General features: G+C 39.6%; 5 protein-coding genes across 12 annotated transcripts in view; 3 read left to right on the forward strand and 2 right to left on the reverse strand.

Annotated features, from left to right (window-relative positions):
• The first annotated feature begins 306 nt into the window (after nt 1–306).
• Nucleotides 307–7,572, forward strand: LOC121883686 (cell death-inducing p53-target protein 1-like). 2 transcript variants are annotated; one of them, XM_042392100.1, is made up of 6 exons: nt 307–413; nt 1,377–1,434; nt 2,928–3,044; nt 4,049–4,201; nt 4,775–5,051; nt 5,506–7,572. In XM_042392100.1, the coding sequence occupies exons 3-6, from the start codon at nt 2,969–2,971 to the stop codon at nt 5,615–5,617; spliced, it is 618 nt and encodes a 205-aa protein (XP_042248034.1). In that variant the 5' UTR covers nt 307–413; nt 1,377–1,434; nt 2,928–2,968; the 3' UTR covers nt 5,618–7,572. The 2 variants fall into 2 exon arrangements, with proteins under 2 accessions (XP_042248034.1, XP_042248035.1); XM_042392101.1 differs by lacking the exon at nt 307–413 and adding an exon at nt 672–1,274.
• A 2-nt stretch (nt 7,573–7,574) lies between these two features.
• polr3k (polymerase (RNA) III (DNA directed) polypeptide K) lies at nt 7,575–10,108 on the reverse strand. The gene is made up of 3 exons (XM_042392102.1): nt 9,720–10,108; nt 9,536–9,623; nt 7,575–7,936 (listed from the first exon to the last, which is right to left on the reverse strand). Exons 1-3 carry the CDS (start codon nt 9,828–9,830, stop codon nt 7,809–7,811), a joined length of 327 nt encoding a protein of 108 aa, XP_042248036.1. The 5' UTR covers nt 9,831–10,108; the 3' UTR covers nt 7,575–7,808.
• A 269-nt stretch (nt 10,109–10,377) lies between these two features.
• snrnp25 (small nuclear ribonucleoprotein 25) lies at nt 10,378–14,318 on the forward strand. Its single transcript, XM_042393069.1, has 6 exons — nt 10,378–10,467; nt 10,550–10,780; nt 13,346–13,436; nt 13,555–13,660; nt 13,762–13,836; nt 13,946–14,318. Exons 2-6 carry the CDS (start codon nt 10,565–10,567, stop codon nt 14,001–14,003), a joined length of 546 nt encoding a protein of 181 aa, XP_042249003.1. The 5' UTR covers nt 10,378–10,467; nt 10,550–10,564; the 3' UTR covers nt 14,004–14,318.
• Nucleotides 14,319–15,819: 1,501 nt separating this feature from the next.
• On the forward strand, nt 15,820–17,734 carry LOC121883941 (cell death-inducing p53-target protein 1-like). Its single transcript, XM_042392385.1, has 5 exons — nt 15,820–15,919; nt 16,051–16,188; nt 16,271–16,372; nt 17,072–17,219; nt 17,371–17,734. The coding sequence occupies exons 1-5, from the start codon at nt 15,820–15,822 to the stop codon at nt 17,477–17,479; spliced, it is 597 nt and encodes a 198-aa protein (XP_042248319.1). The 3' UTR covers nt 17,480–17,734.
• Nucleotides 17,735–17,879: 145 nt separating this feature from the next.
• Nucleotides 17,880–27,157, reverse strand: part of mrtfbb (myocardin related transcription factor Bb) — an 80,935-nt gene continuing 71,657 nt past the window's right edge. For 6 of the 7 annotated variants that reach the window (XM_042392614.1, XM_042392613.1, XM_042392618.1 and 3 more), the window contains 12 exons: nt 26,170–26,225; nt 26,000–26,075; nt 25,587–25,748; nt 25,005–25,186; nt 24,380–24,526; nt 23,185–23,432; nt 22,658–22,793; nt 21,655–22,551; nt 20,692–20,802; nt 20,457–20,585; nt 20,306–20,366; nt 17,880–20,203 (listed from right to left, as the gene is read on the reverse strand). In XM_042392614.1, coding sequence (XP_042248548.1) covers nt 19,728–20,203; nt 20,306–20,366; nt 20,457–20,585; nt 20,692–20,802; nt 21,655–22,551; nt 22,658–22,793; nt 23,185–23,432; nt 24,380–24,526; nt 25,005–25,186; nt 25,587–25,748; nt 26,000–26,075; nt 26,170–26,225 — 2,681 coding nt within the window. In that variant the 3' untranslated portion in view covers nt 17,880–19,727. The remainder of the gene's footprint in view (nt 20,204–20,305; nt 20,367–20,456; nt 20,586–20,691; nt 20,803–21,654; nt 22,552–22,657; nt 22,794–23,184; nt 23,433–24,379; nt 24,527–25,004; nt 25,187–25,586; nt 25,749–25,999; nt 26,076–26,169; nt 26,226–27,157) is intronic. The other variant, XM_042392615.1, reaches the window with a different exon arrangement.

Below are 27,157 nucleotides of genomic sequence, written 5' to 3' on the forward strand. Positions count from 1 at the left end.
ATGATGTCCCAGGTTTAATTTGACAGCAGTCCTAATCATTAGCATTTGGTAGAAAAAGAGAAGAGATGCAATCGAGCTTAGATGTTCCACATTGGGCAGTGTCCCACATTAATTCACCCTATCAAAACATACATCATAAATTACATCATCATCACATATATCAGAATCAACAACACCTATGTTCAAAAATATATTGTACTAAGCTAGAAAAAATACATATAATATGCACAATTTTGTAATATACTTTTTTCAATTTGTTGGGGATAACAAATTTATACGGGAGAAGCTAAGTAATAATACGCATCACTTGTCACCGATCATAATAATGACGTAAGGCGGAAGAGGGTCGGAGTTCCTTACGTCAAACAGCTTCAGTTACACCGCGGGCAGGCTGCGTCTCCCCCAAAATCCAGGTAATTTGGCATCCAGCAAACTGACACTGCATCATAACACCCGCGAGCAGAATCAACTTGTTATACTGTCAAAAATGTTTAGTCTGTGAACGTGGCTGTTACAGGAATAATCGTCACCGTGTTGTTTTTGTGCCCGGAATGGCGACGGCAACTAGCTAACAATCACGGCTAGCAGACACGCTTGGCTTCGCTTTAGCTACACAAACACATCCTCTTCTTCCAAGTTACCTAACCAGCTGAGTGCAAACTAGCAAACACTCGCTGTCAGTCAGTCGTTTTTACTCTGTGATAAGAGCTATTTAAGACAAATAGTCCATAACATCAATAACGTTAACATCACTCGCAGCTTTAGCCTCCGCCGCTAGCGTACGTTACCTCGTCAATTAACGTTAATAATAATAAACTTTTGTGATAAATAAACGTCCCGGTTTAAGTTTACATCAGCACTGGTTTTCGCTAGACTAGATTACGTAAACAAGTTATTCATGGTTAGTTGTGCAAGTGGCTTTGAGCTGGATTATCTGGGAAAGGATTAAAAAAAAAAACATCAGCTAGGTAGCTTGTTGGTTAGCCGAGAAGCGTTAGCGTTCATATAACGTTAGGAGAAATGGCTCCCAGTAAACTTTGATGAGGTTGGATTATTTTATAACAAACCAGCGGGATCAAGACGTGTTACTGCGATGATGGTTCACTTAACTTTCAAGTGTTTTCACATTGGTGTCGCATCGCTGGGTGTTATTTAGCTACATGAGCTCGGGGGACAGTGTAGCTCCATCACAGCCACTAAAGCTACATTTTAATTGTTTTTCTTGGAAATTACAGAAGAAAATCCACCAGATTGTCAGAAATCCAAGAATCCATGTAGTCATCTCCATCCATAGTCATTTTAAATTATTCTATTTAGCCCATCATAGCAGATGTACCTTATTTAAATAATTTTAATAACCTTTTTTCATATTACAGGCTTTGGTACATTTGCCAGACTCCTCAAGTGGAATATTTCTTGTCCGAGTAGCACCAGGTAATCATTTAATTTCTCCTTCACCAGGTCTTTGTGAGTGATTATACCAGTTGCACATAAGATTGTTTGACGGCCATCATATCATAAAATGTATTTTGTTGTGTTGGTGAACACTATATCCACAGTATACTGCACATAGTCTCAAAAAATCACCACAGACTGGACTCACAAGTCAATGAGTCTAGTCTGTGTCAGTCTAGCTTCACTCAACTAGAGACTGAGGACAATCCCAGCTTTTGTTGTTAAAACTGGATGGAAACAATTAAAAACCCTGCATTGCAGAACCAAAGAGCATCATTTCGGGTAAGGCATGCCCTTGACAAAATGTAAGGGGCATAGGTTTGTTAGCGGCTGTACTCGCTGCCGTTCAAGCAAGTACCTTACATTAAGAAATCCTCAGTAGATGGTTAGGCGGAAATTTCTGTTTGTCTGATATTGCAAGACTAACCACAGTCAGGCTGCAACACCTCTCTGACACAGACCCAGTGTAATACACACATACACAGCATGGTTAGGTTCATACACAAGTAACACACCCTACACTTTCACACCTCTCTGACATTTTAAAGTGTTCAGTAAATCATCTTTATCCCCACCTGCTTTGACAGATGAAACAGGAACTGAAAGAGTCTGCCGTTAGAAAAAAAAAACAACAAATGCTTTCAGTCACAAACAACATGTGGTTTCACAGTGCTGTTTTGCTGTTTTCAGAGTTCCCTGCAGTTCTCTACATTCATGAGATCATGGCAAACAACAGTGCAGACATGACTATAAAATCCTAAGGAAAAATCTAAAATTCCAGTGTTTTTATTCACTTATTTCCTAAGACATTTGTTGAACATAGCATTCAGCAACAGCATGCATTATTTAGACGGAGAGAAAGCCGTGCTTCCTGCTGAAACTTAAGCCCTGACACAGGACAGGGGAGCTCTCACTTGTGTGGTCATGTGTTATTTCTGTCTTCTTATTCAGACCTCTAGAGTAGGATCGTCGTTAACATGATTCTTTTGTGAATACCTTTTGTTGTGCTGATGATCATCAGGGTACTCACTCATGTCACGATACTAAACTATGTAAGATTTCACTAATAACTGTTGATTTTGTCGATCTTAGTAGAGCTCACGTCATCCTTAGATTGAACATATTTATGGATCTCATTGTTTGTTTTTTGTCTTCTGATTTGTAAAGCCTTTTACAACTTTGGTTTTGAAAATCTCTGTTGTTATGGTAACCGGCAGTACTCCGGGGTAAACCAGGGCGACAAAAAAACAACACTATAAATCACTGTTTCCCATCACTAAGTAACTAAAATCTCTTCTGCATTTTACTCGCTTCTGAAACTTGTATGTGTGCAGACCGTCAATCAGCCGTTACACCAACTACCTCATCGGCCTCCCTGACTGTTGTTGGAACATTTTATGACTTGGGAGACGTCTGTGTGAGAGAGTAATGAGCCAGGGGATTTAAACTGTGCATGCTGTTTGTTCTCACAGAGTGAAGGTCCAAAGGAGAGCTGTCCAGACATCCGGCCAGTATGTCCAGTGATCCTCCTCCTCCGTACCCCGGAGGTCCTAGTGCCCCACTCATTGAAGAGAAGAATGGACAACCCGGTAAATAAACTAAACAACGGGGATTCTGGTGGTGGATAACAATAAAAATAATAGAGGCCTGTTTAGAACTACTGTTTAAAAAAAATAAATATGTATAATGTTAGTGAAACAAAAGGTGACTACAGCCTTGGAACATAATTCATCATTTTCTCCTTTCTTGCAATTTGTCAATTTTGCTTTAAGGACCAGTGTGTAGGATTTAGGAGGATCTATTGTCAGAAAGTATGTCTTAATTAGTGTATAATCACCTAAAACTAAGAATTGTTGTGTTTTTGTTACCTTAGAATGAGCCCTTTATATCTACACAGGGAGTGGGTCCTCTTCCACAGAGCCCGCCATGTTGCACCGCTATGTTTCTACAGTAGCCCAGAACGGACAAATCAAACACCGGCTCTAGAGAGGGCCTTTCATGTTTTTCCACAAGTTTGCAGCCACTGTAGGTTCTCCAACACTCTTGGAAGGGGAGGGCTATTCATTTGGTTACAATCTGCAACCTTGCCGCTAGATGCTACTAAATCCTACACACTGGTCCTTTAATCGTTTTGGAAATTGTCAGCACCCAATAGAAATATTTGTGGTTTAAGTATCACCATGGAGATTTTTAAAACTTGTACTTCTGATTCACTAACTGAGAAGATCTCATGAAGAAGGGGAATAATGTAGAGTTTGGTCTGGTGTTAATTTGAGACACAGGACAGTACTGATCTTAGTAAACTGCTCAGATGTCATTAATGTAACACTGGTTGGTATTATAAAGCAGCTTGAATGCATTTAAACCACTTCACAAATAAATATTGACAACTTCAAAAGCATAAATTAAAAGCGCCACATGTAAAAAAAATAAATAAATAAATAATAGGCAGTGACCTTGAATGCATGAGTTATAGATGCAATTATGTATTATCTACTGATATGTATATTTCCATGTGTTGACTGTACTCAAACCTGTGTATAGCTGTCTTCAGTCCAATGTTTTTCTTTTTTCTGTCTGCGTTACCTTTCAGAAACAGCTCCTGTAAGAACTGCTCCTCAACAGGGACAGCCGTTGCCTCCAGACTATGGTCCACCACCCTATGAGGCCCCACACTTAGGCTTTCTCCCCCCACATGTTCCTGGAGAGGGGCCCATGCCCATGCCAATGCCACCACCACCACAAGGTGCTGCAGACTGTCTGCAAATATTTAACAAACTGACACACGGCCTCCACATACCCCATAAATCTGCAATAGCTAACGTGTTAGCAAACAATTACTTATTAGCTTTTTTTTGGAGTCATGTTTCTGGGCTCCTGATGAATGGTTTTTACTCGTTTTTTGGCTCTGGCTCAGTCCAACAACTCATCAGAAAAACATCTGGGTCTTCAGCTTGTTAACTTTCTTCATCTGCCACTTGTTTACCTCAATTTGGCCTCTGCTTTAGTTGGTTGGAGGCATAAAACCCAAACAAAGGGCTTCCAACTGTTGGACGCTGCATAGAACTGCAATGTTGGGTGTTGAGTCTCAGTAGGTTTGGCAGTACTTGTGACTCAATCAATGTCACTATCACTTAATGGACCATTAAGTTTGTGCAAGACATTGATTTAGTTTATTCCTGTTGTGTCTAACCTCACCACTATGACAGGCTATCACCTTATTAATCAAATTCCTGCTAAAAATCCTAAATATTATGCTTTGATTCATATAAAAATACACATAAAATACCTAAAGTCATTATCATTTGTTTCTGTGCAGGTGGCCCCTACCCCCCACCGCCCGGTCACTACCCTCACCCTATTCCAGGACAGATGGGCCCAGGTCCCAGTCACTTTGTCCACATGGGAGGTCACACAGCGACCGTCCTGGCTCCTCCAGGAGCAGCCACCACTGTGACCGTACTGCAGGGCGAAATGTTCCAGACTACACCGGTGCAGACTGTGTGTCCGCACTGTCAGCAGGCAATCATCACCCGCATCTCCCACGATGTGGGCCTCATGAACACACTCTTCTGCCTCTTCTGCTTCTTTGTTGGGTAAGTGGATCACAAGTCAAAAGCCAGGCAGAAAAGAGGCGGCACTACGCTCTGATAGCAGAGGAACATCAGCAAGCTGTATATATGCAAAGCGAGTGCTCTTTTATGTGGTGACACATACTAAGTCCTCGCATATTTTGCATACAAAGCTGTCTCTTAGGAAGCCTGTAGCTCACTAAATTCAAAGCAGGGTAAACAAGCCTGTCCTCAGGCACACAGGAAATTCACAAACTAGAATGTAACTACATTGCTGCTGTCACAGGAGTTATGCTTGCTGACATATTCTTGACTCCAGATATCTGCATATTCAGACACAAGTTTTTTTTTTTTCTTCCAGTGGAACACTCGCTTCTTCCACAGCAGCAGAATTTAGTTTTCACCACGCTGACTGCATATAACCATGTGCAGGTGTTTGCAGAACTCATTTATCGTCTGTTCCAAATTTTCATTTCAGGTGTGATCTCGGCTGCTGCTTGATTCCCTGTCTGATTGATGACCTCAAGGATGTGACACACACCTGCCCTTACTGTAAGGGCTACATTTACACATACAAGCGTATATGCTAACCACCGACAGCTGTATGCTACAGAGACATGTTCAAGCACACAACATAAAATATCACAGCTCCTCCTGCTGGTAGTGACAGGCTTTTCACCCCATTTTTGCAAAAAGTGTTGTGTAGCCCTCTTAATTTGTAAGTGCAGTTTTCTCATTAGTTCACCGAATATTTACTGTATATATCTTCCAGCGTGATACTTTCATGTATAAACATGCATTTGAAATGTACAGATATCTCACTGAACTACAGAAGACTTAGGGCACTAAAACATCCACAGAGATGGATATAGGCAGCAGACATACAGGTGCATCTGATCCTGTATGAAAGTGGATAAAAAAGCTTGTAATGTTACGCATGTAAATGGAAAAAAAAAAAAATGAAGAAAAAAAAAACCAGTGGATAGATAAATAGCCTCAGTTAGGGAAAGCTGTGAAAACGGTCACTTTATTTGAATTCATCTGTGAATCATGCTGAGAAGCAAGCGCATTGAAGTTAAACACGCTGGGTTAGCATTTGTGTTTTTCCCTTCTATTTATTTTGAATATTTTATCCACTATTTTAACAAGTTAATATTGAAAACTGTGAACATTTTTGTCCATGTCTGATAATTTTGTTCTAACGGACCTAGTTTTTCATTTTTATCATAATCTTTTTTTTTTTTTTTTGAATGTGTGCAATCAAACCATTTTCACTTTGATAAACTGATGTATTTGCTGGTTTGGAAAAACAAAAGATTGATGTTACTCGCTTCATTTTTTTTTTTTTTAATCTTCTGGGCTTCAGTCAGTCGTCCCAAAATGTTCGGTGATTTACGGTTGAGCTGTTACGCATCAGTACCCTCTGTCCATGATGTACCTATTTAATTAAGCCACCATTTGCACTTTAAAGTTGAAATTCACACCTGATGCAACATGATGCAAAACAGCAACCTCAGCTACTCGTTTCTTTGACAGATTTTGATGCTGAGGAGGAAGAAAAAAAAAAAAAAAAAAGGTGACTTACAATGTCATCTCATGAGTAAAAGCAGTGTGTAATATTGGCTTTTACTGGGTTTAACTTAGGTTTGGCATTAACTGAGTGAATCCCACCATACATGCACTTATTCAGATTATAGTGTAATCAAAAGCCGAGCTGACATGCAGAGGGTGTTACTGTTACTGGCGGAGATAACCCTGCATGACATCAGTAATCTCGTGTCTTCTCTCTGGCTGTACGTCCGGTGTGATGGGGGTCTTGTGTGTCACGGCCTGATACACCACTTCACACTAGATTATCTTCTCATTCAAACTGTCGGCTGCTTATTTGTCGGTGCCACAGTAAACAGGTAGCTAGTTTAAAATAGAAAAAAAGTACATCGGCAAACAAGTTCTTGTGGTGGCAGGATCATCACATAGCGGTTTTAGCCTGTAACCTCTCTAATAAGGCGTCAGCCCTTTAAGATGACCTGCATTGCTCAGATGCATGTTAGATAATAAGCGCAGATGTCTTTTTGACTAATTACAAAAATATAGTAATCTCTGCTAGGAATAAGCTACAAATAAATGATTGTATGAGACATCTCGCAAAGTTACATAGTGATTCCATCGAGTTAATATTAACAAAGCATCGTTCCAACACAGCATGCCCTATCTGCTTTTTCACCTTCGCTCACCAAGTGCAGAGTTTGGCTGCATGAGCCACATGTCTAAAGTTAATAATTCTCACGGACTAGTTCCTTGACTCTATGTGCATTTGATTTCTTTTCTTTTTTTCCTTGAGGCTAGCTAAGCTGTGCAAGAAAGTCAATTTTGAGTTTGAAGGACTGCAGTGAACTTTTAATACGAAGTACTCTATGCCATTGTTGTGGATAATTCTGGTCTGCATTGCTCTCTAAATGTCTGTGATATGTAATAACTATGTAAGTCAAAATTTGTTTGACTGTTGTATACAGGTACTATTTTATCAATAAAAATCAGAACATGATATTTCTTTGGAATTTCTTTTAATAAGTGAATACTGTATGTAAATATCTTCAAAGACAAGGTGTGCCTGAACACAGAATACAAACGGCACAAAGTGAGAAAACATCAGAGCGTTTTCCATCACTATAAGAGCCTGTTGGCAATAAATAAAGGTTCAACATTGAGGGAAAAGGAAGGGAGGGGAGTAATCAGTGACATAAGCATGAAATATATAAAAAATTTCAAAGTGCGATTGTGTCAATCCCTCCATCGGTGCCCACACTGGGCGTTGCAGCATTTGTAGAAAGTCGTCATCGGTTCGTCTGCCGATCTGGTCTGAATCTGCATGAAATACGCCCGAGGATGCTCACACTTCGGACACGTTTCTGTAAACGGATACAGATGCAAAGTGTCAGTGTCTGGAACCACGAGGACTACTGGAGTTGTCATATTTGGTTTATTGTGGGAAAAAGATGACAAATTTATGTATGAGGCGATGATACAGCTGCAAAAGCCCCAAATGAATACAACAATCTTCTTGAATAACAAAACAAATATGAATCTGTATGTGAAAGCAGCCCTTATTTAAAATTTTAAGTAGTTTTTAAATGGCAGGCCTTTGTGAGAACATTAGCATTAGAAACAGAACCTATTCACTTTGCCAATAAAACAAATACTCAAGGAATTTGATAAGATTAGATGCAGCTGTTTTGCGAGAAAATTACCAAATTTGACACATGAATGTGTTCCAGTACGACCTTAAAATGAAACAAACACACGCAGAATGATTCACATCCCTTGTGGCTTCAGAGCTTTGTGTCAATGAGAAACATTTGATCAGAATTTTTATCTTGTGCTGCAGGTTTTGATCAACTGCCTTTCAAACTTGTAGTTATTCTAACTTTATTATGAAAACATGAGAACAGATCTAACTGAACTTTGAGTTTTATTGATGGCTTTAAAAAAGATCTTACACCCTCAACGCAGCTGCTGTTAGTAATGATCAAAACTTTCAAATGGGCAGAGGAACACAGGTAAGTAACTCCTAAAATTCACATTATTTTGCTCACAATGATGTTAGTACGGTAACGCTCACCTACTGTCTCATCTGAGACAGAGTTAATAAATACCCAGCCTCATTAACATATGGGTTGTATCATCCAAATACTGTATCAAACACACATTAAGTGGCAAAAGGCTGAGCTGCTCAAATGTCTGATTAGAGCTGTTTACAGCTTTGCACACACTGTTTTCCATATATTACTTTGGTGTTAATAGAAACTGTAATAGAATACTCTAATAGAAACTCTGTATATGATGTGTAAAAATATGCACTAAAGTGAGTGGGCAGCAGTGCAGTACAGTCTGAACAATGATGTGAAGCACAGCAAATAGAAATGAAGTGTTTTAAAGGATAAGTTCACAATTTTTTAAAGTCTAAAATAACAGTCAGGTGCCCATTTGAAAACTGAAAGAGGTTTTCCTCACTGTCATCATTCCTCCTATTCATATTGACTATTAAAAGATCCCGTTCAGATGTCCAAACAGTCATTTTGTGCATATCAAGTGGATATCTGCCACATCTACAGTCTTTTTTTAGCATCAAATTCCCTCTTTGTGTTTCCTCGGACAGTGTTTCCCTGTAGAGCTGTGGTGGGAGTCTAGTGACAAAAAGAGGAACTTTGGCACTTAAATGACTGTAACTATGAAAGATATCTACTTGATTTGACTCATTTCGACGGCTGAAGCTTCATATTAGCTTCAGATAAACTTTTAAATACATGTTTGCAGAGGAGGAGGACTGTGGATTTTTGTCCACGTCACTTACATTGTAGGTGCATTATGAGGGGATCTACTAATGGTTAATATGAACACCAGGAATGATTGCAGCAAGAAAAACCTGTTGCAATGTTCATTTGGGCACCTGACTATTGTTTTAAGACAGACTTGGAAAAACTGTGAACCCGTCCTTTAATGTCACTCACCAGGAGTAGAGTCCACGTTTTCCCAAGCTGCAGCTCCACCCAGAACATCATCCACTTCTTTTAACTTGGGATACTTCCTGTTATTTACCTGTAAAAAAAGAAGGAAAAAAAAGATTTACACTAACTGATTTATGATAAGACTTTGATGTTCATCGTATATTTAATGTGGCATAACGTGACTCACCTTTCTCGTGATGTTATGTACATACGGACAGGTGTTGCAGGCGAATCTCATACACTTTTGTCCTTCTTCCACAATTAAAACGTTTCCGCAGGTTGGACAAAAAAGCAACATGTTAGCTGAGAAATATTTATACTTAGAGCTACAAAACTGAAAGAACAAACACTGTGTTTGCTCACTATTTCTACTATCCTCTGATGTAAACACTTGAACGCATGTGTGGGGCAGCGGAAGATGAAAGCGAGTGCTACCCTTTTTACAGCTCGGTGGGAAACAAAATATAAGAAGTTGTTTATATTAATTCAACGTCCACACATCAAAATAGTAATACAGTTGAATAATGTTGAATAAAGCAAATGTTTGAGTGTTCAAGCAAATATTAAAACGGCGTTTGAATGTTCCTCCACTACGGGGAACCATTTAGACTGTTGCTTTCCGGTATGCATTTTTCTTTCCTAGGACGGCGAAATCTTGACCCGCCCTACTCTACCTCTGAGTGGCTTACCCTGATATTCTTACCCTAATTCTAACCAATAGCACCCCTCATGCCTAAATATAACCAATCAAAGTCAACGAAGGTAACGAGTATTAGCCAATCAGAGGCAGAGTAGGGCGGGTCATGACTTGGCCATCCTAGGAAAATAAAATTTGCTTCCGGTATATGCTTTTGTGCACGCTGTTTGTTTACTTCATGGCTCCTTGCTGTAAAATAGTTCATAGTTAAAAATCTTATGTGTTGTATTTGTTAAATGTTAGTCTCACTAAATGTTAAAGTCTCTTCACTACTTAGCTTCCGTCAGATAGCGAACAAACCGCGGCTGTTGTGTGTTGAGTGATTTTAGCGCCTGATGATGATGGAGGAGCAGAGTCAGGAGACAGCAGGAGGAGGACACACTGTGAAGGATGACGAGGTGGAGAGGGAGAACCTGATAGCTCCAGATGCAGAGGAAGGGGAGGAGGAGGAGGATGAGGAGGCTCTTCCTCACTCAGAGATTCTGGATATTTTCGAGGAGGGACTTGCTCGCCTTGTGCAAGACCCTTTACTCTGTGATCTGCCAATTCAGGTGTTGTGTCCATCATATAGGCTACACTATATGTCTTCAAAGGATAGGTTCACAATATTTACAAGTCTGTCTTAAAAGCAACAGTCAGGCTATCAAAAGAGTCCCTTAATTCATGCATCTAAAAGTATATTCGAAGCTTATGTGAGGCTTCAGCAATGGATATTTACAGTATTTTTAGTATCAAATTCCCTCTTTGTGTTTCCCTGTTGAGCTGGGGTAGAAGTATAGTGTCAAAAAGAAGGACTTTGGCACTGAAAAGACTGTAATGTTGAAAGATATTTACTTGATTTGACTTATTTGGAAGACTGAAGCTTCATATTAGCTTCAGATAAACTTTTAAATACATTTTTCCAGGGGTTGTGGATTTTGTCCCCCATCACTTACATTGTGTATTACGAAGGGATCTTCTAATGATCAGTATGAATAGGAAGAGTGATTACAGGAAGAAAAACCTGTTTCAATGTTCATTTGGGCACCTGACTGTTTTTTTAAGACAGACTTTAAAAATGGTGAAACTGTCCTTTAAACCTTGAATTAAAGCATATTTATTTCTGGTCTGTAGGGCTGCAACTGATGGTTATTTTCATTATTAATCTGCCAGTTCCCAGTAAATCGGTTAATTGTTTCATCTATAAAATGTCAAAAAAAAAAAAAAAATCACTTTCTTTGTCAGACTCTAAAACTCCCAAATATTCAGTTTATTATGACATAAAAAACTGAGAAGCCAAAAGTGAAAAATGACAGAAAACAATGAATTGTTTATTAAAATGGTTGATTGTTTTTCAACAATCTACCAATCTAGAGCTGCTACTATCAGTCAATTAATCAATTAATTGATTGACAGAAAATTAATCAGCAACTATTTTGATAATCAAATAATAATTTAGTCATTTTTAGGCCTGCAACTAACCATTAATTCATTATTGTTGTTTAGACTAAAAACTTTCACAAAATTGTGAAAATGTCGATCACTGTTTCCTAAAGTGATGCAGACTAAGATTTCTTGTTTTGTCCCGACCAACAGTCCACAACCCAAAGGTATTCTGTTAAACTAGAAATTATTCACTTTTATTAAGCTGGAACCACAGACGTTTAGTATTTTTTTTCTTTAAAAAATGATCAATTGATTATCAAAATAGTTGGCAATTAATTATCTGTCGATTGACTAATCAATTAATCGACTCTGTTGCAGCTCAAGTCGTTTTTTAAGCAAAAAGTTGCTGGTTTTAGCTTCTCAAATGTGACAATTTAAGGCTTTTCTGTGTCAGACATGACAGTAAACTGAATCTCTTTGGACTTTGAACTGTTGGTCAGACAAAACAAGACCTCACCATGACCTCTAAGAAATGATAACAGGCATTTTTCACAATTTTCTGGCATTTTATAGACAAAACACTGAATTGATACAATAATCAGCAGATTAATCGCTAATGAAAATGATCGTTCGTAGACTAATCAATAAATAATTTCAGTTGTACTGATCTGGAAAGTCTCACACTTGTTTACACCATGTTTGCACAGTTCACAGTGCATGTCAGAGCAAAAACAAACCACAAAGCCAAGTGAACTCTGCAGACCTCTGAGGTGGGACTTTGTTTATGTACAGATCTGGAAGGGCATCCAGCTTGCAAAAGCATTGAAAGTTGCTCACAAGGTTGAAAAGCTGAATCACCAAGACTCTTCCTTTTTAAAAAAAGATCTTTATTGAAATTCAGAAACAAATAACAATTACATATAAAGTACATAAAGTGTGACCAGTGCCAAAGTGCAAAACATCCATAGAGTGCATATAGAGTCCAGTATGTTCCAGAGGAGGCGCTGAGATTTATCCAGACTTTTCCTCCTCCGCAGGTCAGCAAGTATCTGTTTGGTTGCAGTGTTGACTACAGTCTGTTGTATTATCATTGCACATCTTGTTTTCCACAGTTTTAAACATACAAAACATATAATTATATGTATCAGTTCTGTATGTTTGGATGACAGTTTATCTTCTATAATACAATACATGAGGTAGTGAGCACTATTAAACCAGCATCACTTGTGAAAATGTCTCTTTCTATGATAGATTTGTAATTGTTAGTCTGTTTTAAAACAATAGTCAAGAGCCTGTATATGCATTGAAACAGTACAGAGGGAATTCTGTACTAAAAGGACAGAAACATTGGTAGATACCCACATGATTCGATTAATATACATTAATTTAAGATAAACTGTTTTTGCACTTAGCAATGATTGTGCATTTTATTCCCCATCTCTTCCATTGGTGGCATGTTAGGAAGGGATCTTTTAATAGCCAGTAAACAGGAAAACTGTTTTCAGTCTCCAGAAGTAGGAACAAATTCTTTTGTGAAAAGTTATTTATGAAGATCACTCATTAGAAGTAGCTTTATCCAATCTAATACTTCGTTTTATTTACAACCGCATGACTGAGCTTCATTCTTTATTGATCTCAGAGCGTTGAGGGGGATGTGTTTTGAAGAGAGAGAGAGGTTTTGTCACGATCAAAACTGATAGATTGATGAAGTCCTGTAAATGTTCCTGAAACCTGATCCTCTTCATCTGTAGGTGACTCTGGAGGAGGTCAATTCTCAGATTGCTTTGGAGTACGGCCAGGCGATGACCGTGAGGGTTTTAAAGGCAGATGGTGAAATAATGCGTAAGTGTTGACAGATGTTTTGTTTTCACATTCTGGAGAATCTCTGTATTGCTTGTATTTGTATTGTTATTATAAATTATTCATTGTTCTTATTTTCTATTAACTGTTATTTGAAAAGCCATAGTCGTGGTGCAAAACGCTACGGTCCTCGATCTGAAGAAGGCCATCCGCAGATTCATGGAGCTGAAACAACAACGTGAAGGTGGAGTGAAACACATCAGCTGGTAAACACACGCACACACACACATAAATGTAACAAAATGAGGATTTAATTTTTTTTTAAAAATGACCAAACATATCACTTGTTACATCCTTTTCTTTTTAGGAGATATGTTTGGAGAACTTATAGTTTAGTATTTCAAGGGGAAAAGCTTGAAGATGACAAGATGAGGCTTAAAGAGTAAGTGAATAACAAACACTTCCTTTAACAGGTGTTATGTTCTCATCAGCGTGGTTTGACTCTTTTTTTCTCCTCTCTATTTCTTTGTGTATTTTTTTTGTATCTTCAGCTACGGGATCAGGAACAGAGATGAAGTAACGTTCATGAAGAGACTCAGGAAAAAGTGAGATGTCACAAGAAACACTGTCATGTCAGGAAAAACAACAAGAACTACAGCCACCTGCCTCTCAGATGTGGAAATATTCATGACAGTGTGACTTGTTTACAGTTGATTATATGTTTCAGTATTCATGTAAAGATTATAACTTTTTCTTGTTTTGCTTTTATAATGAAGATGCTCCAGTTCCAGTCCTCTCACTGATCAATGTGCTGCTTCTAAAAGAGGCTATTTGTAAATAGTACATCTGGAATACTGGATGTTTACTCCCAGTGTGTGGTGGTTTTGTACAGTTTTCCCGCAAAAATTAAAATATTTTTCGGTATTTTCATGTGTTTGTGTTTTACTCGCATTTCAACAAGAGCAGTCTATGTCATTTTTCCTGAGAGGGCAGTCATCACACCCTGGTGATTTGAATATTTCCTGATAGAGGTGAACAATACTTGCCCTTGATGACAGAGTTCGAATGACAGTCATACAGGACACACTGGGAGCAGCTGAGCCAATTAGGTAATAAATATCTTTTCTCTTTAATAAGGTTTAAAATAGACGAGATGTTTGAGTAATATGTTTTCATCTGTTTTTAAAATTATGACCACTAGACTTGAGATTTGTATTTGGTACTATTGCTGTTAAACAGACAGAAAATCAAACCAGAATTGGATTTTTAATCGTTGTTTTAATGAATTATATATCTTAATTGTTTATTTGAAGTATAAGCAGTGTTTGGTATTTGTTACACAATGTTTATTTAGTTTTATCAGGGGATTAAATATGAATTTAATCGAGGACAGTGAGAGAGGAACTTTTCTTGTTTGTCTAATGTAAATTTGCATTTATCGCTGACAGTTTGGCGATGTACAAAAGACTGATGACCACCGCTCACTGTTTTATTAAGTCTTCTGTTGTGTTTAATTAGACTGTAATTTCATAATTTTAAAGACAGCACAGCAGGCATCACAACAATAAGCCTTTTTAAAAAAAAATATATAATCCTTTTTTGCCTTCCATTTGTTCTTGAGTCCTGTCGCTGGTTCATATTTCAGACCGGAGGGAAATATGCGAAAAGTATCTGAAAACATATCTGCCCATTAAGCATTAAAAGGTTAGAAATCTGACATGATGAAGTCTGTTGGAGGGTTCTATAACCTATAAATCCACTGTACAGTATTTTGGCCATTTCAAGAGATTGATGTTAAAGAGTCTGGTACTGATATTTTGAAGTCCCCTTCCACTCAAACATGTTTTGTTTTTCTTACTTCAGCTGGATGTTTGACCTTCACTGTGCAGACGGATGTATAATCTGAGTTTAAGACGTGTACGTACAATCATGATTTTGTAACATCACAACCAGTTAATCATTGTCCAATGTGCAACTTATGCAAGTGTAAGGTCTTATGCAAGTGTGTTTCTCACTAGCCTGAGAAAAATGTGCATATTCATAAATTCTGGATTTTTCAATGAGCAAAATGTTATTCCAAGTAGAGTGTTTTTATATGTCCCAAAACATGTGTTGAGAGGATCTTTAAGATATAATGGAAGGACAGTTGTTCCACCATAGATATATCAAAATATCTTTGGTTGTAACATCTACTCTTCTCACTACAAAACCTGGAGAGTCACCCGCCATTAAGCTACTTCCATTCAACAGTGTGCTACCTACACCTCTGCTCTAATTTACAGCACAGAGATATTTGCAAATCAAATAAGCATAAACATGCTGTATAGACAAAATTAATACATTATTGGTGCTTGGAACATGATCTTTCTTTTCAGCATCCACCATGACCTCTTCAGACAGTGAAATGAATAGGATTTCAACAGAAATGAAACATCTGTCCCTCAAGAGGCAACAACTTCTGGAAAGGAGAAAGATCCTGTGCATATTTCAGGAGTTGAGGAGTCGTGCTGAATTTGGACAAACTGGTAACATATTAAAGAGAACATTGAAGAAATATCTATTTGCAACAGCACAATTATATAAGTAATAACAAAGTCAATTCTTAGTACCTCTGTGTATAAACCCTGTGGGTATTTTTTTTTTATTTTTCTTCCAGAAGAAGCAGCCTCAAATCAGCATGAGATTGATGGCATTGATAACACACTGAAACAAATAATTGATACGATAGCTGACCTCCAAAAAAGCTATGACAACATTCTCAAAGCTAAAGAACAGAAGAGCAATACCAAGAAAGGCATGTTTTTAATCCACCACAGCAAATGATTACTGAGTCACGCTTCAGCCTTGTTCTAATCACCTTTTGTCTTCTTCGTTAGGGGTTAGTTTTGCCCAAAGTGAGAAGGATGAGAAAGTTGAGCTTGAGTTTAACGCTCCTGGGTCCAATATTTTCTATGTTGTGGCTCCTCCTTCTGTCCCAGGTAGGTCAGTGGTCTATAAAGGCTCATTTTACCTGTTCAGGTTGGTGCTTTTGTCTTCAAATAGCAAGATCTGTACTCCAGAATGTGAATAAAAAGCTCCTCACAGATAGTACAAGCTTTAAATCAGGCTTTCATCCATTAAGACTTATTTTGAGCTTCATCACTGCAACCTTTTTGCACCGATCGAACTCAAAAAGCTCCCAATTTATTTGCTGGGGTGCAGGTCATATGCTACTTGACATTTACTAGACTTTTCTAGTATTTTCCTATGCAGTTATGTTTTACTTCATGCACCTGCAACCTTGTGGCATTTATATAAAGTGCAATTTAAAACCGAGCATCTTGGCACTCTCGATGGCTTCTCTTCATCCGCTGTGGATTGCACCTCATTTGTACGTTCCTTTGGACAAAAGCATTTGCCAGATAAATAGTGTAAATGTAACTGGCAACCATTTGACCGACATTATTTTAGCTGATTCTTTCAAAGTCAACAAAGGGTTTAGTATCATTTATGTTGCCAACACTGGCAGCTACTAAAGCGTACTCGCTATATTCTCCAGTAGATGTCTTTTTAGAATTTATTTTCTGTATTGTCAAGGATTTGGACAACACTATTCTGCAAGGTTTGGAGAAATAATAAATGAGAAATGACATATTTTAACGTGAAAACTAGCTAACTAACTTGTCTTCTCTTCACAGCCCCTGAAGTGATTCTTGATGTGGAAAACCTTCCACCATGTCCGTGCAAAACACAGTGCCCAGAGTGTCGGCAGTTCATCACCACGGAGATTGTCCACTCGATCAGTAGTGTCACCTGGTTGGTGTGTTTCATGACAGCTTTGATTGGGTATGAAACCCTCCTCTACGTCCTGTTGTATTATTTGCATGAGAATATAATTAGACTTTGTTGGGTCTGTTGCAGCCAGCATTACATTTACTACCTTATACTTCCAGGTATGTTAATTTTATGTTGTTCCTGTTCCTCTTTTTTTTTGCAGCTGCGTGGCCGGTTGTTGCCTCATTCCCTTCTGCCTCAAAAGGTTCAAATCAATCACGCACAAATGTCCTAACTGTCGGTCGTCAATCACAACCATTAAAAAGCTCTGAGAGAGAAGCAGGTGGTGAAAGGCAGAGGCTCAGACTGAGAGAGGAATAAGGCACTGACCTAATGGTGAAGTGGTGTATTCACCAGCGTTGTCATAATCTCCATTGTGTGGGATGCACTGAATAGCTGGCGGTTGCGGGCTAATGTTTGACAAACATTGAGGTACTATAACTGGTTTTAATGGAGCACATGTCAGAATGGACAGGTGAGATGGATTTACAGTACATCAGCTGCCTGCATGTAAATTTGTATTGTATTTGCTTTTTCAGGACATATTTGTATATGACGATGGATCTTTTGGTGTTTTGTTTTTACAATCTGATCAATATGAAATCATGTAAACATTCACTTCTCTGTTAAGGCTTAAAAATATTGGTGCACAACATAATTAAGAAACCAAAGCCTTTCCTTGTATAGTTTTTTAATGACAAGCATTAAGGGGTAAGTGGCATAATGGGGATGCTGATAGGCCTAATGTGAAATCCTAAATCTCTGTATTTACAAAATGCCTGCTACATTTGTATAAAAGGTCACATAAATACACAATGTGTAAAACATATGGCATATAAATTATGCATTACAATGTTTCTTGGTGTTGAGTTATACTAGTATAGTAAAGATAAAGTATTTCTCATTCCAGCACACAATCCCTTTTAAAGGGTGACATTTGGATTGTCAAATGAGGCACTTATGCGCTGACAGGAAGAAAAAAAACAAACAAACAATCATATAATTACATGTAAGACCTTTTCTCATCAGTTCCTTCAACATTCAGATGAGGATGTCAGCAACACTCCAGATAATCTGCAGAAGCAGACAGTAAATCCCTAAAAATTCAACAAAACAACAGTCAGTACATTGACCTTTATGCTCAAATACACCAGTCTCACCCCATACACCAGGCACGATGCTGCGGAAGTATGTCATTATCCGTTTAATGGTTTCTTGATGGTGAGTCGTGTCTTTTTTTTATACTGGATTTCATCTAATACCATTTGCTTAAAAAAGGGAAACAAATCAGACCAGAAAGTGTGCTTGCTTAAGCTTGTCAGATTCACATGTGACCAGCAGATGTCACTACAAATTCACTGATGTGCATTAACGTTGTTTCAGTATGAAATGAGGTGATAACAAATTATCAGTGAGTCATAATGATGGATGTTTTTTTTGTATGTATGTTTTTACATTGTTGATCATGGTCTGGTAAGGCCTTCCAGGATTACACTTCTTGAATAAACTACCTAAACAAAATTCAAGCTGACCTTACTTCAGTATTTTTAATGTTTTAATATTAAATCTTTAAACCTTTAAGAGTCAATATGCCAGACTTTAAAGCACTGAATTATGTTCTGACTAGTTGGCCATCAGTGTAACTGAGGATTTTCCCTTTAAAGCTTGTAGGACTATTGGTTTTAAAAAACAAAGATGCACAGTTGAGTCATTCTCAGCTCATCACTCATGAACTTAAAACATCTGCAAACTGCAAAACACCCTGTCAGAACTGGTTTAGAGATGAAACAATGTTGACAGAGGATTTTTTTAATAAATACAAGGTTGGTCAGACTGGTTTCTTCTGTGCTGTGGGACCATTTGGTGTGGCCCTTTGACACTAAAGGTAACTCATATCAGGCATTCTTGTGTTTTTTTCATATTTGCACCAATTCAGTTAAACATCTGACTTAAGCTTATCAAATCATACACACACACACATGTAGCGGTTGTGTGTGAGTGCTAGTTTTGATTGTTTGCCTCTGAACAAATTAATGATAACCATTCCAAGACAGGGTGGAGTGAACTATATAACAGACCCCAGTCACATGCATTGTTTGTCTATGAGTTCTTTAACCAGGAACAGGACATTTTCTTCTTCTGTCTGCTATTACCACGATCAATACAACACTGTACATTCATTTAGATCAGAAAAAAGAGGGATCAATAACATGAGAACGGATTGATATCAGAATAGCGGCATAACTTGTGACTGAAATCTTTTCAAGCTATTTCCGCTGTCAGCTCAATCTGTCAGTACCAGTCCTACTTTATGTCAGTCTCTCCATACAATCAGAGGGCTTAAAGACCTCAAAGGAAGCAACGCAGCAACTTCTAAACGCACGCTGCATGATTAGATTATTACCAAGCTGAGTTATCTGACCATAAAGCAGAACAGAGCTGCCCAGACCTCCAAAAGCACATATTTTTCCACACGGGAAACAAAAGCAACCCTAGGTGTGAGGATCACCTTGACGGCAGTCAGTCCCAGTTCAAGTGCAGTTCATGGGAGTCCAGGAAGTCAGAGGAGAAGACGCCCACCGGCGTTGACATGTCCAAAGGGTTGACCCCCTCTGCTGGCACAGACAAGGTAAGGTCCAGCCAATCCATGTTATCCATGTTGGTGTTGTGCAGATTCAAAGCAGAGGGTTGTGTGTTTTCATTGAAGTCCACCTCCATGGAGACCAAAGGTGAGTGTAGCTCCTCCATCAGTTTCAGCGTTTGCGTCTCTGCGTCAGCGCCCAGCGTGCCATCCAGGAGTGTTTCCAGCTGGGTGTCAGGGGTCAGGGCTGCCAAGCTGCTCGAAGGGTCAAGCTGCGCAGCAGGAAGCTGGGCCACCTGGACCAGGGGTGGAGGGCGTGATAAAACCGTGTTAATGGGAAGGGTGGTTACACTGGCTGTCACAGGGAGAGGCTTGTCCAGGCTGGGACGATCCTGTTTGATGAAGGGGGAGATCTCTAAAAAACAAGTAAAGAAAATAAAGTGTGAGAATCCAAAGATTATTAGTACTTTGTGTATAATTTACCAGTGACCCCCCCAAAGAGAAAAGTATTTCTTACCACCGCTCTCGATCAACACATCAAACAGATCATCCATCTGCTGGCTGGCTGCAGAGGGACCCTGCAGAAAAAAACAGTAAGCATTTAAGTGACAGTGAAAGCTTAAAGGATATACTATAATAAACCTTTATATTTATATTTTATTTTTCACCTGAGCAGCTGTTAGCATACGGGTCTGTTTAACTGCATCCTCGTAGCGGGGCGGGTCCCTACACTTTGACACATGGCTTGTGAATTTTGGCTGCTGCAAGATCAAAGCTGGTTGGCTGGGATGAGGTGACTAGTAGACAGGAAGGAAGGTAGACTTTTAGCACATTTAAAAACAAACTATTACAAAGTGCTTTACAGAAAGAGAGGAAAGAAAGAGACACAGATCAATCCTCTACCTTGTTTGTACGCCCTTTCGGGACGGTTTGGCTAGAGGAGGCTGCCGCCAGTTGTCCACTTGCTGGGAATGTGTTGAGTAAGCTTTGTGCTGTAGTATCCATCCTCCACGTCTGCAGAGAAATTTAGACAAGTCAGCATGGAGGCATGCATTACTGAACACATTAATGCGATCCATGTGGAAAATGCTCTCCTACATGCACGGAAAACTAGTGCATTGAAACACACGCTGTCTTTGTGAGAGCAAAAAAACACTTCTTAGTAACTGTTGCAATAAACATGCTCTCTTGGGGAACAAAAAGTTTATGATGGTGCAACAGCAGATCAGCGGTGCAGCTGGGGAACTGTGGGCAACTTAAAACAAGATTTCTCCGGACAGAAGCATCACAATCTTTCACCCCGCTAGTAAAAGGACTGGTTGCAGTCCCATGCAGAACAGCTCACACTGAGCTGCACAGCGGTTTCTGTTGCTAATTCTGGCTGGATGTTGGGCTTGGAGCACAGGGACGACAGAGGGCAGTCAGGGCACTGCTGTCAGCCTTCACTCACTCAGCATCTGCTCTAGCAACCAAAGTTTCCACAAACCTTCTTTTGATGTCAATAGGGAAGGATTTCACCACCCAGCTGAGGCCTGTTATTACCGTGGCAACAAGGAGGATGCATTACCCATGGTAGCCCATCAAAAATGTTTGATAGAAAAACACATTATATGTATTTTATTAGGCAGTGCCATCAAAAACACTGCACCAGATGTATGATGTGCAACCTAACCTGAATTTACTACATAGAAAACAGAATTTATGATTTCAGGTGCACACATGTTTCCCATTTACATACAATTCAAGTTTGAACATTTGAGAGGAATCCAGAATAACAACACACACACAAAAAAGAATCACAGCTGATAGTGATGACTAAAAAAGAGGCAGACCGAGGCAGCCTGTGCAAGCAGTCTGCTTTCTTACCTTTGTCAGTGGCTGAGTCTGAGTGCTGCATTGCTGCTGTAATGGTGCTAAGGCCTCTATTTTCTGTGGCACCTGTCCAGAGGTTTGGATGAGGCCTGGGGCTGTGCTGCTAACAGTAGTGTGTAATTTGATGCCGTTGGCAGGCAGCTGGATAGTGACTGCTGAGGCAGGAAGGGATGCAGGCAGGAGGATCTGAGCTCCAGCCTGGACAGGCTGCAGGGTTTCAGGCTGCTTGATGGTCTGGTGGCTGATGATGAACTGATTTGGAGGAGCTAAGCAACTCTGATCCGCACCCTCCTCCTGTTTCACCACCACTGGCAGCCCAGGAGAGCTACAAGACGCTGAGCAGTTTGAGGGGGTCCTGTTTTCCTCTTTGATCTGGACAGGAGTGAGAGGGCTTAGACGAGGTGGAGAATCTCCTTGCTGACTCCTCTTTTCCACCTCCAGCTGCAGCTTCAGCTCCTCCACCAGCTTCTGTTCCTGCTCCAGTTTCCTCATCAGCTCCTCGATCTGACGCTCCTTCTCATGGAGACGTTTGTCCTTTTCATAGGACGTGGTCGTCTCTATGGAGCACTCCTCCGGTGGAGCTCTTTGTGGGGAGCTCACACAGGGAGCAGCATGAGTTGGAGACAAAGCGTCTGAAAGCTTTGCGGGACTGTCTGCCATACTACTGTCCTCTATGCCCAGACTGGACACTTTGGAGGCTATTGGGGACACAGGTGGGGTTAACTTTATGTTTCCAGATTGTGAAGCTGCTGTGACAGCTGTTGTCTCCATGGCAGCAGCAATCTGAATGTTAGAGCTCTCCTGATACAGCTTTAGCCTCTCTATCAGGTCCGTCTTTGTCCCAGAAACAGGCAGAGATCGGAGTTTTAGTTCCATTTTCAACTCAGCAACCTGTAGGAATAACAAATTATGATGAAATGATCAGTTTTGCTTGGTCTCCTTTACAGTATAAATAAGGCACATACAGTCAGACTGTGTGCAAACAGCAACGTGTCACCTTCATCTCATCCAGATTGGCTGGTAAATGATCCGGCTTGCGGTTTGTCTGAGTGTGGCGGGGCTGCACAGGGGCAGACGCAGCGTTTCCACTCAGAGCAGCACTGGAGCAGCTGGTTTGTACCTCAGTTGTTGGTCTGTTGTAATAAGACAGGAAGAGAAAGGGAGTACAGATGAGAGAGGGAATCCAAACTAATATTCATTTTTCACAATAAACAGCTTCTGTGTAGGAAGCTGTGGGCAGGAAATGTAAAGTATGCGAGACATACAGCAGCTGTGGTTAAACAGTTATCACAACAAGCATCTCTTTCTGTAAAATCAGGTGTGAAATTTGGATTGTATTTGTTGAAAATCTATATTTAAATAACAACTGAACTCTACAAGGGAAGCAACATCTATACTTCAGGGTGGTTTTAGTAACGTATACAAATGAGCTGCCTATTAACATGAAGCTAAACTTTGTGGGTGGGCCAAATCCTGTCTGTGGCTGTGTAACAGGAGTGTTTGTGTTGCTGAAAGGAACCATACTTGAGTGTGGCAGGCAGAGCGGCCTGATAGTTGAACTGCTGATGTTGCTGGCTTAGGATCTGGAGCTGCAGAAACTGCTGCTGCTGCTGCAGGAGGCGGGCATAAGCAGAGTCCATTGGTACGTCATTAAGCTCTTGCTTCTGGTCCGGAGGAATGTACTGATGATACTTCAACTTTTTCACTCGTGGCTTTGGCTCTTTGCTCTTTTTACTGCGGCTTTTATCGCTGGGTGTCTTGGGCAGGCTTTGCTGCAGAGCACAACACAGAGACGGGGCATGTAAAACCTGAGACAACCATCTGGAGGATATTTGATCCCTGTGACTGATCTCACTCCAGTTTATCAGAACACAGTTAACATTGCCAGTACCAACACTGCAAAAAACTTGGAACTGATGCTGGTTTTTTATAGCTTGAAGCCTTTAGGTGGAACATTGTTCTGACACCCGATGAGAACTGCAGGATGAGGAAACGGGTAGTGGAAATGTGAACCTTATTGTTTTACCACCTGCAATTACAGGATACAAAAATGGCTTGGCATAAGAGCAGCAGGTTCTAGCTATGAAACTAGAAACTCAAGCTGGGTTAAGCAAGCACACATCCTCCAATTTGTCAAATTCATTCCCCCTATCATATTCTAAGTGAGGGAGAGTTCATTTTATGCTCAGAGGATAACTGGATTATGATAAATGCACAAGTTATTGCTTCACTCCCGTCCTTTGATTTTTAGCTTACATTGTACACAGCCTGAATGAGGAAGGCCAGCCTGTCATTTGACCCTAATTGAAGACAAACTGTGGCTGGCACAGATTTAAACCCCTGGATTTGTGAAATGACTTTAAACCCTGTTGTTCTTTGAACTGCGTTTGACTTGGCTTAATGCTGACTTTCAGTTCACCCCTAAACTAATGTGACTTTCAGTATGACAAAACACAGACTCTGTGTTTTCTGACATTGTATCTCTCATCACATTTCCAAAGGAAACAAAAAAAGAAAAAAAAAGAAAAACCCACACAGTCAATAAATCAGACAGACAGAGCCTAGTATCAGAGGTCAGATTCATGTCAGCTGGTAATAAATGTTAAAGGATTGTGAGCAAGTTGGGATGAAATAATTATTAGTTTAAATGAACTCATACTTTAAAAATAAAAACATTCCTCCCTGAGTTTAAGGAGACTTGAAACATTTTGAAACTAACCTTTACAAGAACCGGCCCTGTTGTGACACTGGTGACAACCGTGGCTATTGGCTGAGGTGTAGTTGCTTGTTGGTTGCTCTGTTGCTCACTGATGGAAACGAGGTTCACTAAATCTGATGTGGACTGTGAGATAGGAGGTGGGGAGTGCTAAGAAAAGCAGAGACAAAGAGAAACCACACGGTCAGTTCGGCAAGAAGAGTGAAGTCGCTTTGCCTGTTGGTCGTCATCAAATGCGGGATAAGTAAAAGCACCTGAACTAGAATAATATAACCAGAAACAGGGCATATTACTGAGAAAATGAAAGAATGAGAACAAAATGTTTTTAAAACTCACAATAAATACATTTTGCAAGGATAGTACACTGTGTGTGTGTACGCTAAATAAAGTTCAAATAAGCCTCAATGTTTTATTTTTCTCATAAGAGAAAAATTCTACCAGTGAAATCAGATAACTCCACTTGGCTACGGTTCAGTGACCAACCATCATTCAATCATGAGCACTCTCTCCACTTTATTTAAAGAGCAGTGTATTGGTAAGGATTGCTTAACATGAACAGGAAGGTTTGTGTGAAGTTTGACATTTGCTAATTAACATAAATCATGTTGGTTTTTGTAGTTGTCCTCACCTGAATTGAAGAGTTTAGGTTAGAGGGAATAGAGGAGGCCTCAGTCCCTCCAGACTCCCTTACAGAGGCTGAACTAGAGCTGGGAGATTCTTGGCTGGGAGTCTGTTCTGGTGATAACGCACCACTGCTGTCCTCATCAAAGTTGTACACATCTGGCGTCTTGGGGTAGTTTGGCTTATCACCTAGTGAGACAGCATCAACAATTTAGCAAATACAGGTTATTATTCATATTTATTTTATTCATAATATAAGATGAATACCATTTTTTGATAAATCAAAAATGACAAAAGAATAATATGTCAAACTAAATTACAGATTGGCACCATTTACTCAGATTTTGACTGGTCAAACAGAGGTGTAACTATTATAAATGGCTGCCAAAATATCAAGTCAAAATGTCATAAGTGTGAAAGGTCTGTTTTCAAGTAGTCAGTTAAATAAAATTTCTAGCTGTTATTGTCATTTTTTATCTCATTCACGTGGCACCAAATTGTATTAAAACAAGCCATGAAAAGAATGTATGATGGTTACTGCCTTAGGCCTCATGACAGTGAAGATATGATAGTATAAATGAGTAGCTACCATTCACGACCTCTTTGACACTAGAGTCTACAGGCAGGATGTTCTTCTCCACTAGCTCCATCGGTCCAGGCCGCTGGGCGATCTTCTCGTTGAGATCATCAGCCAGTCTGGCCCTCTTCAGCTTCATCTGTGTGGCCTGGAGTAATGGTTCTGCCTGCGTCTCTGATAAACACACAGCGGATCATCAGCTGTGATCCAGCCAGCATCAGTCAACCACTTAACTTCTTTGTCAGGGTGACTCACAGCAGGCGCAGCCAGATCTCAGACAAGTCAACCTCAAAGACATTTATCTAGCTGGAACTTTGTAAAACAAATTAAAACAGGCAATAAGTGCAGCTAGATGAATAAGCACTGTATTCATCTTTGTTATCTAGATTCCATAACCAAGTAGGAACACACAGGAGGATAATTACCTTGCAGGATGTGCATACGGACCAACTCGGAGCGCTCAGGTCTGCTGCAGAGTTTGTGCTTTAAGAAGTTCCCAGTCTGTTAACAAATTAAAAGGTTTTGTCTATATATTATAGCGACATAATTTAGATGTAGATCAAAACAATCATGATCAGGTGATTAGATGTCTTACCCTGGCTCTCTCCAGGTTGCGAATCTGCTCATGAAAGGCAGCAGGCGTTTTCAGAGCTGTGAGAAGGTGAAACAACAACATCCATAACCTTTCTCAGTCAAAATACTGTATTTCCACACCAACTCAAGCAAACTGTTCCTTCAGTTTTAAAATAAACGATTACTGATTTAAGTGTGTTTCACCGTTTGCTGTCCTTTATCATCCAAAGGTCATTTCACTTTGGCTGTTTTTGCTGTTATGACAGAGTATCTTTACATAGCAAACAACTCATTGATAAGAGTGTATAATTAAAGTTATACTCAATCATTATGTTATTACATTTATACAGTTTAAAATTATGGACATCCAGAGGCAAATTTTACCACAACATAATAGCTTAACTTTGTGAACTAAGAACAACATAATTTGGTCTAAAGTACATGAGAGTGGATCTATAAAAAACATAAGATAAGGCGTGTCTTCTTTGCATCATTTATTGTATGCCAAAGTACATGCAAATATATAAACTGCTTATAAGTCAACAGCTTCATTTCAGCATTTCTAGTGTTGTAAATGGTTCTCCTTGATAAGATAATACCTCTCTCCACACTAAGTTGAGTACAATACAACCCACTCTTTCGCAATTATTTTCAAGTGTTTTAGTGTTTGTTATTCCGCATGAGTGTGACATTAATAAGCAGGAGCAGGAACAGGAAGTGTCAGCTTTACTGATTCAAGCAAAGAGATTGCTCCATGCAGAGAATTAGTCTTTGATCTCCCAGAATAAACTCGTCCCGCTTCAGGCAAAGTCTGGCTCACTGACGAGTCACCTCTGCTATGACGAGCACTGTTTGGTTTAAGGACACACTGGGGGTGGGGGGACGGCGGCTCTGAGGAGTGTGTCAGAGGAGCGAAGCAAAACATTCCTGCTCGACACCTAAACCTCACTGCATACCTATCATAAGCCCATAAGTGCGGGAGCAGCAGAGTGCTTTAGTAGAGAATGGCC

Source organism: Thunnus maccoyii, chromosome 18, assembly GCF_910596095.1.
Source record: "Thunnus maccoyii chromosome 18, fThuMac1.1, whole genome shotgun sequence".
Taxonomy (NCBI): domain Eukaryota; kingdom Metazoa; phylum Chordata; class Actinopteri; order Scombriformes; family Scombridae; genus Thunnus; species Thunnus maccoyii.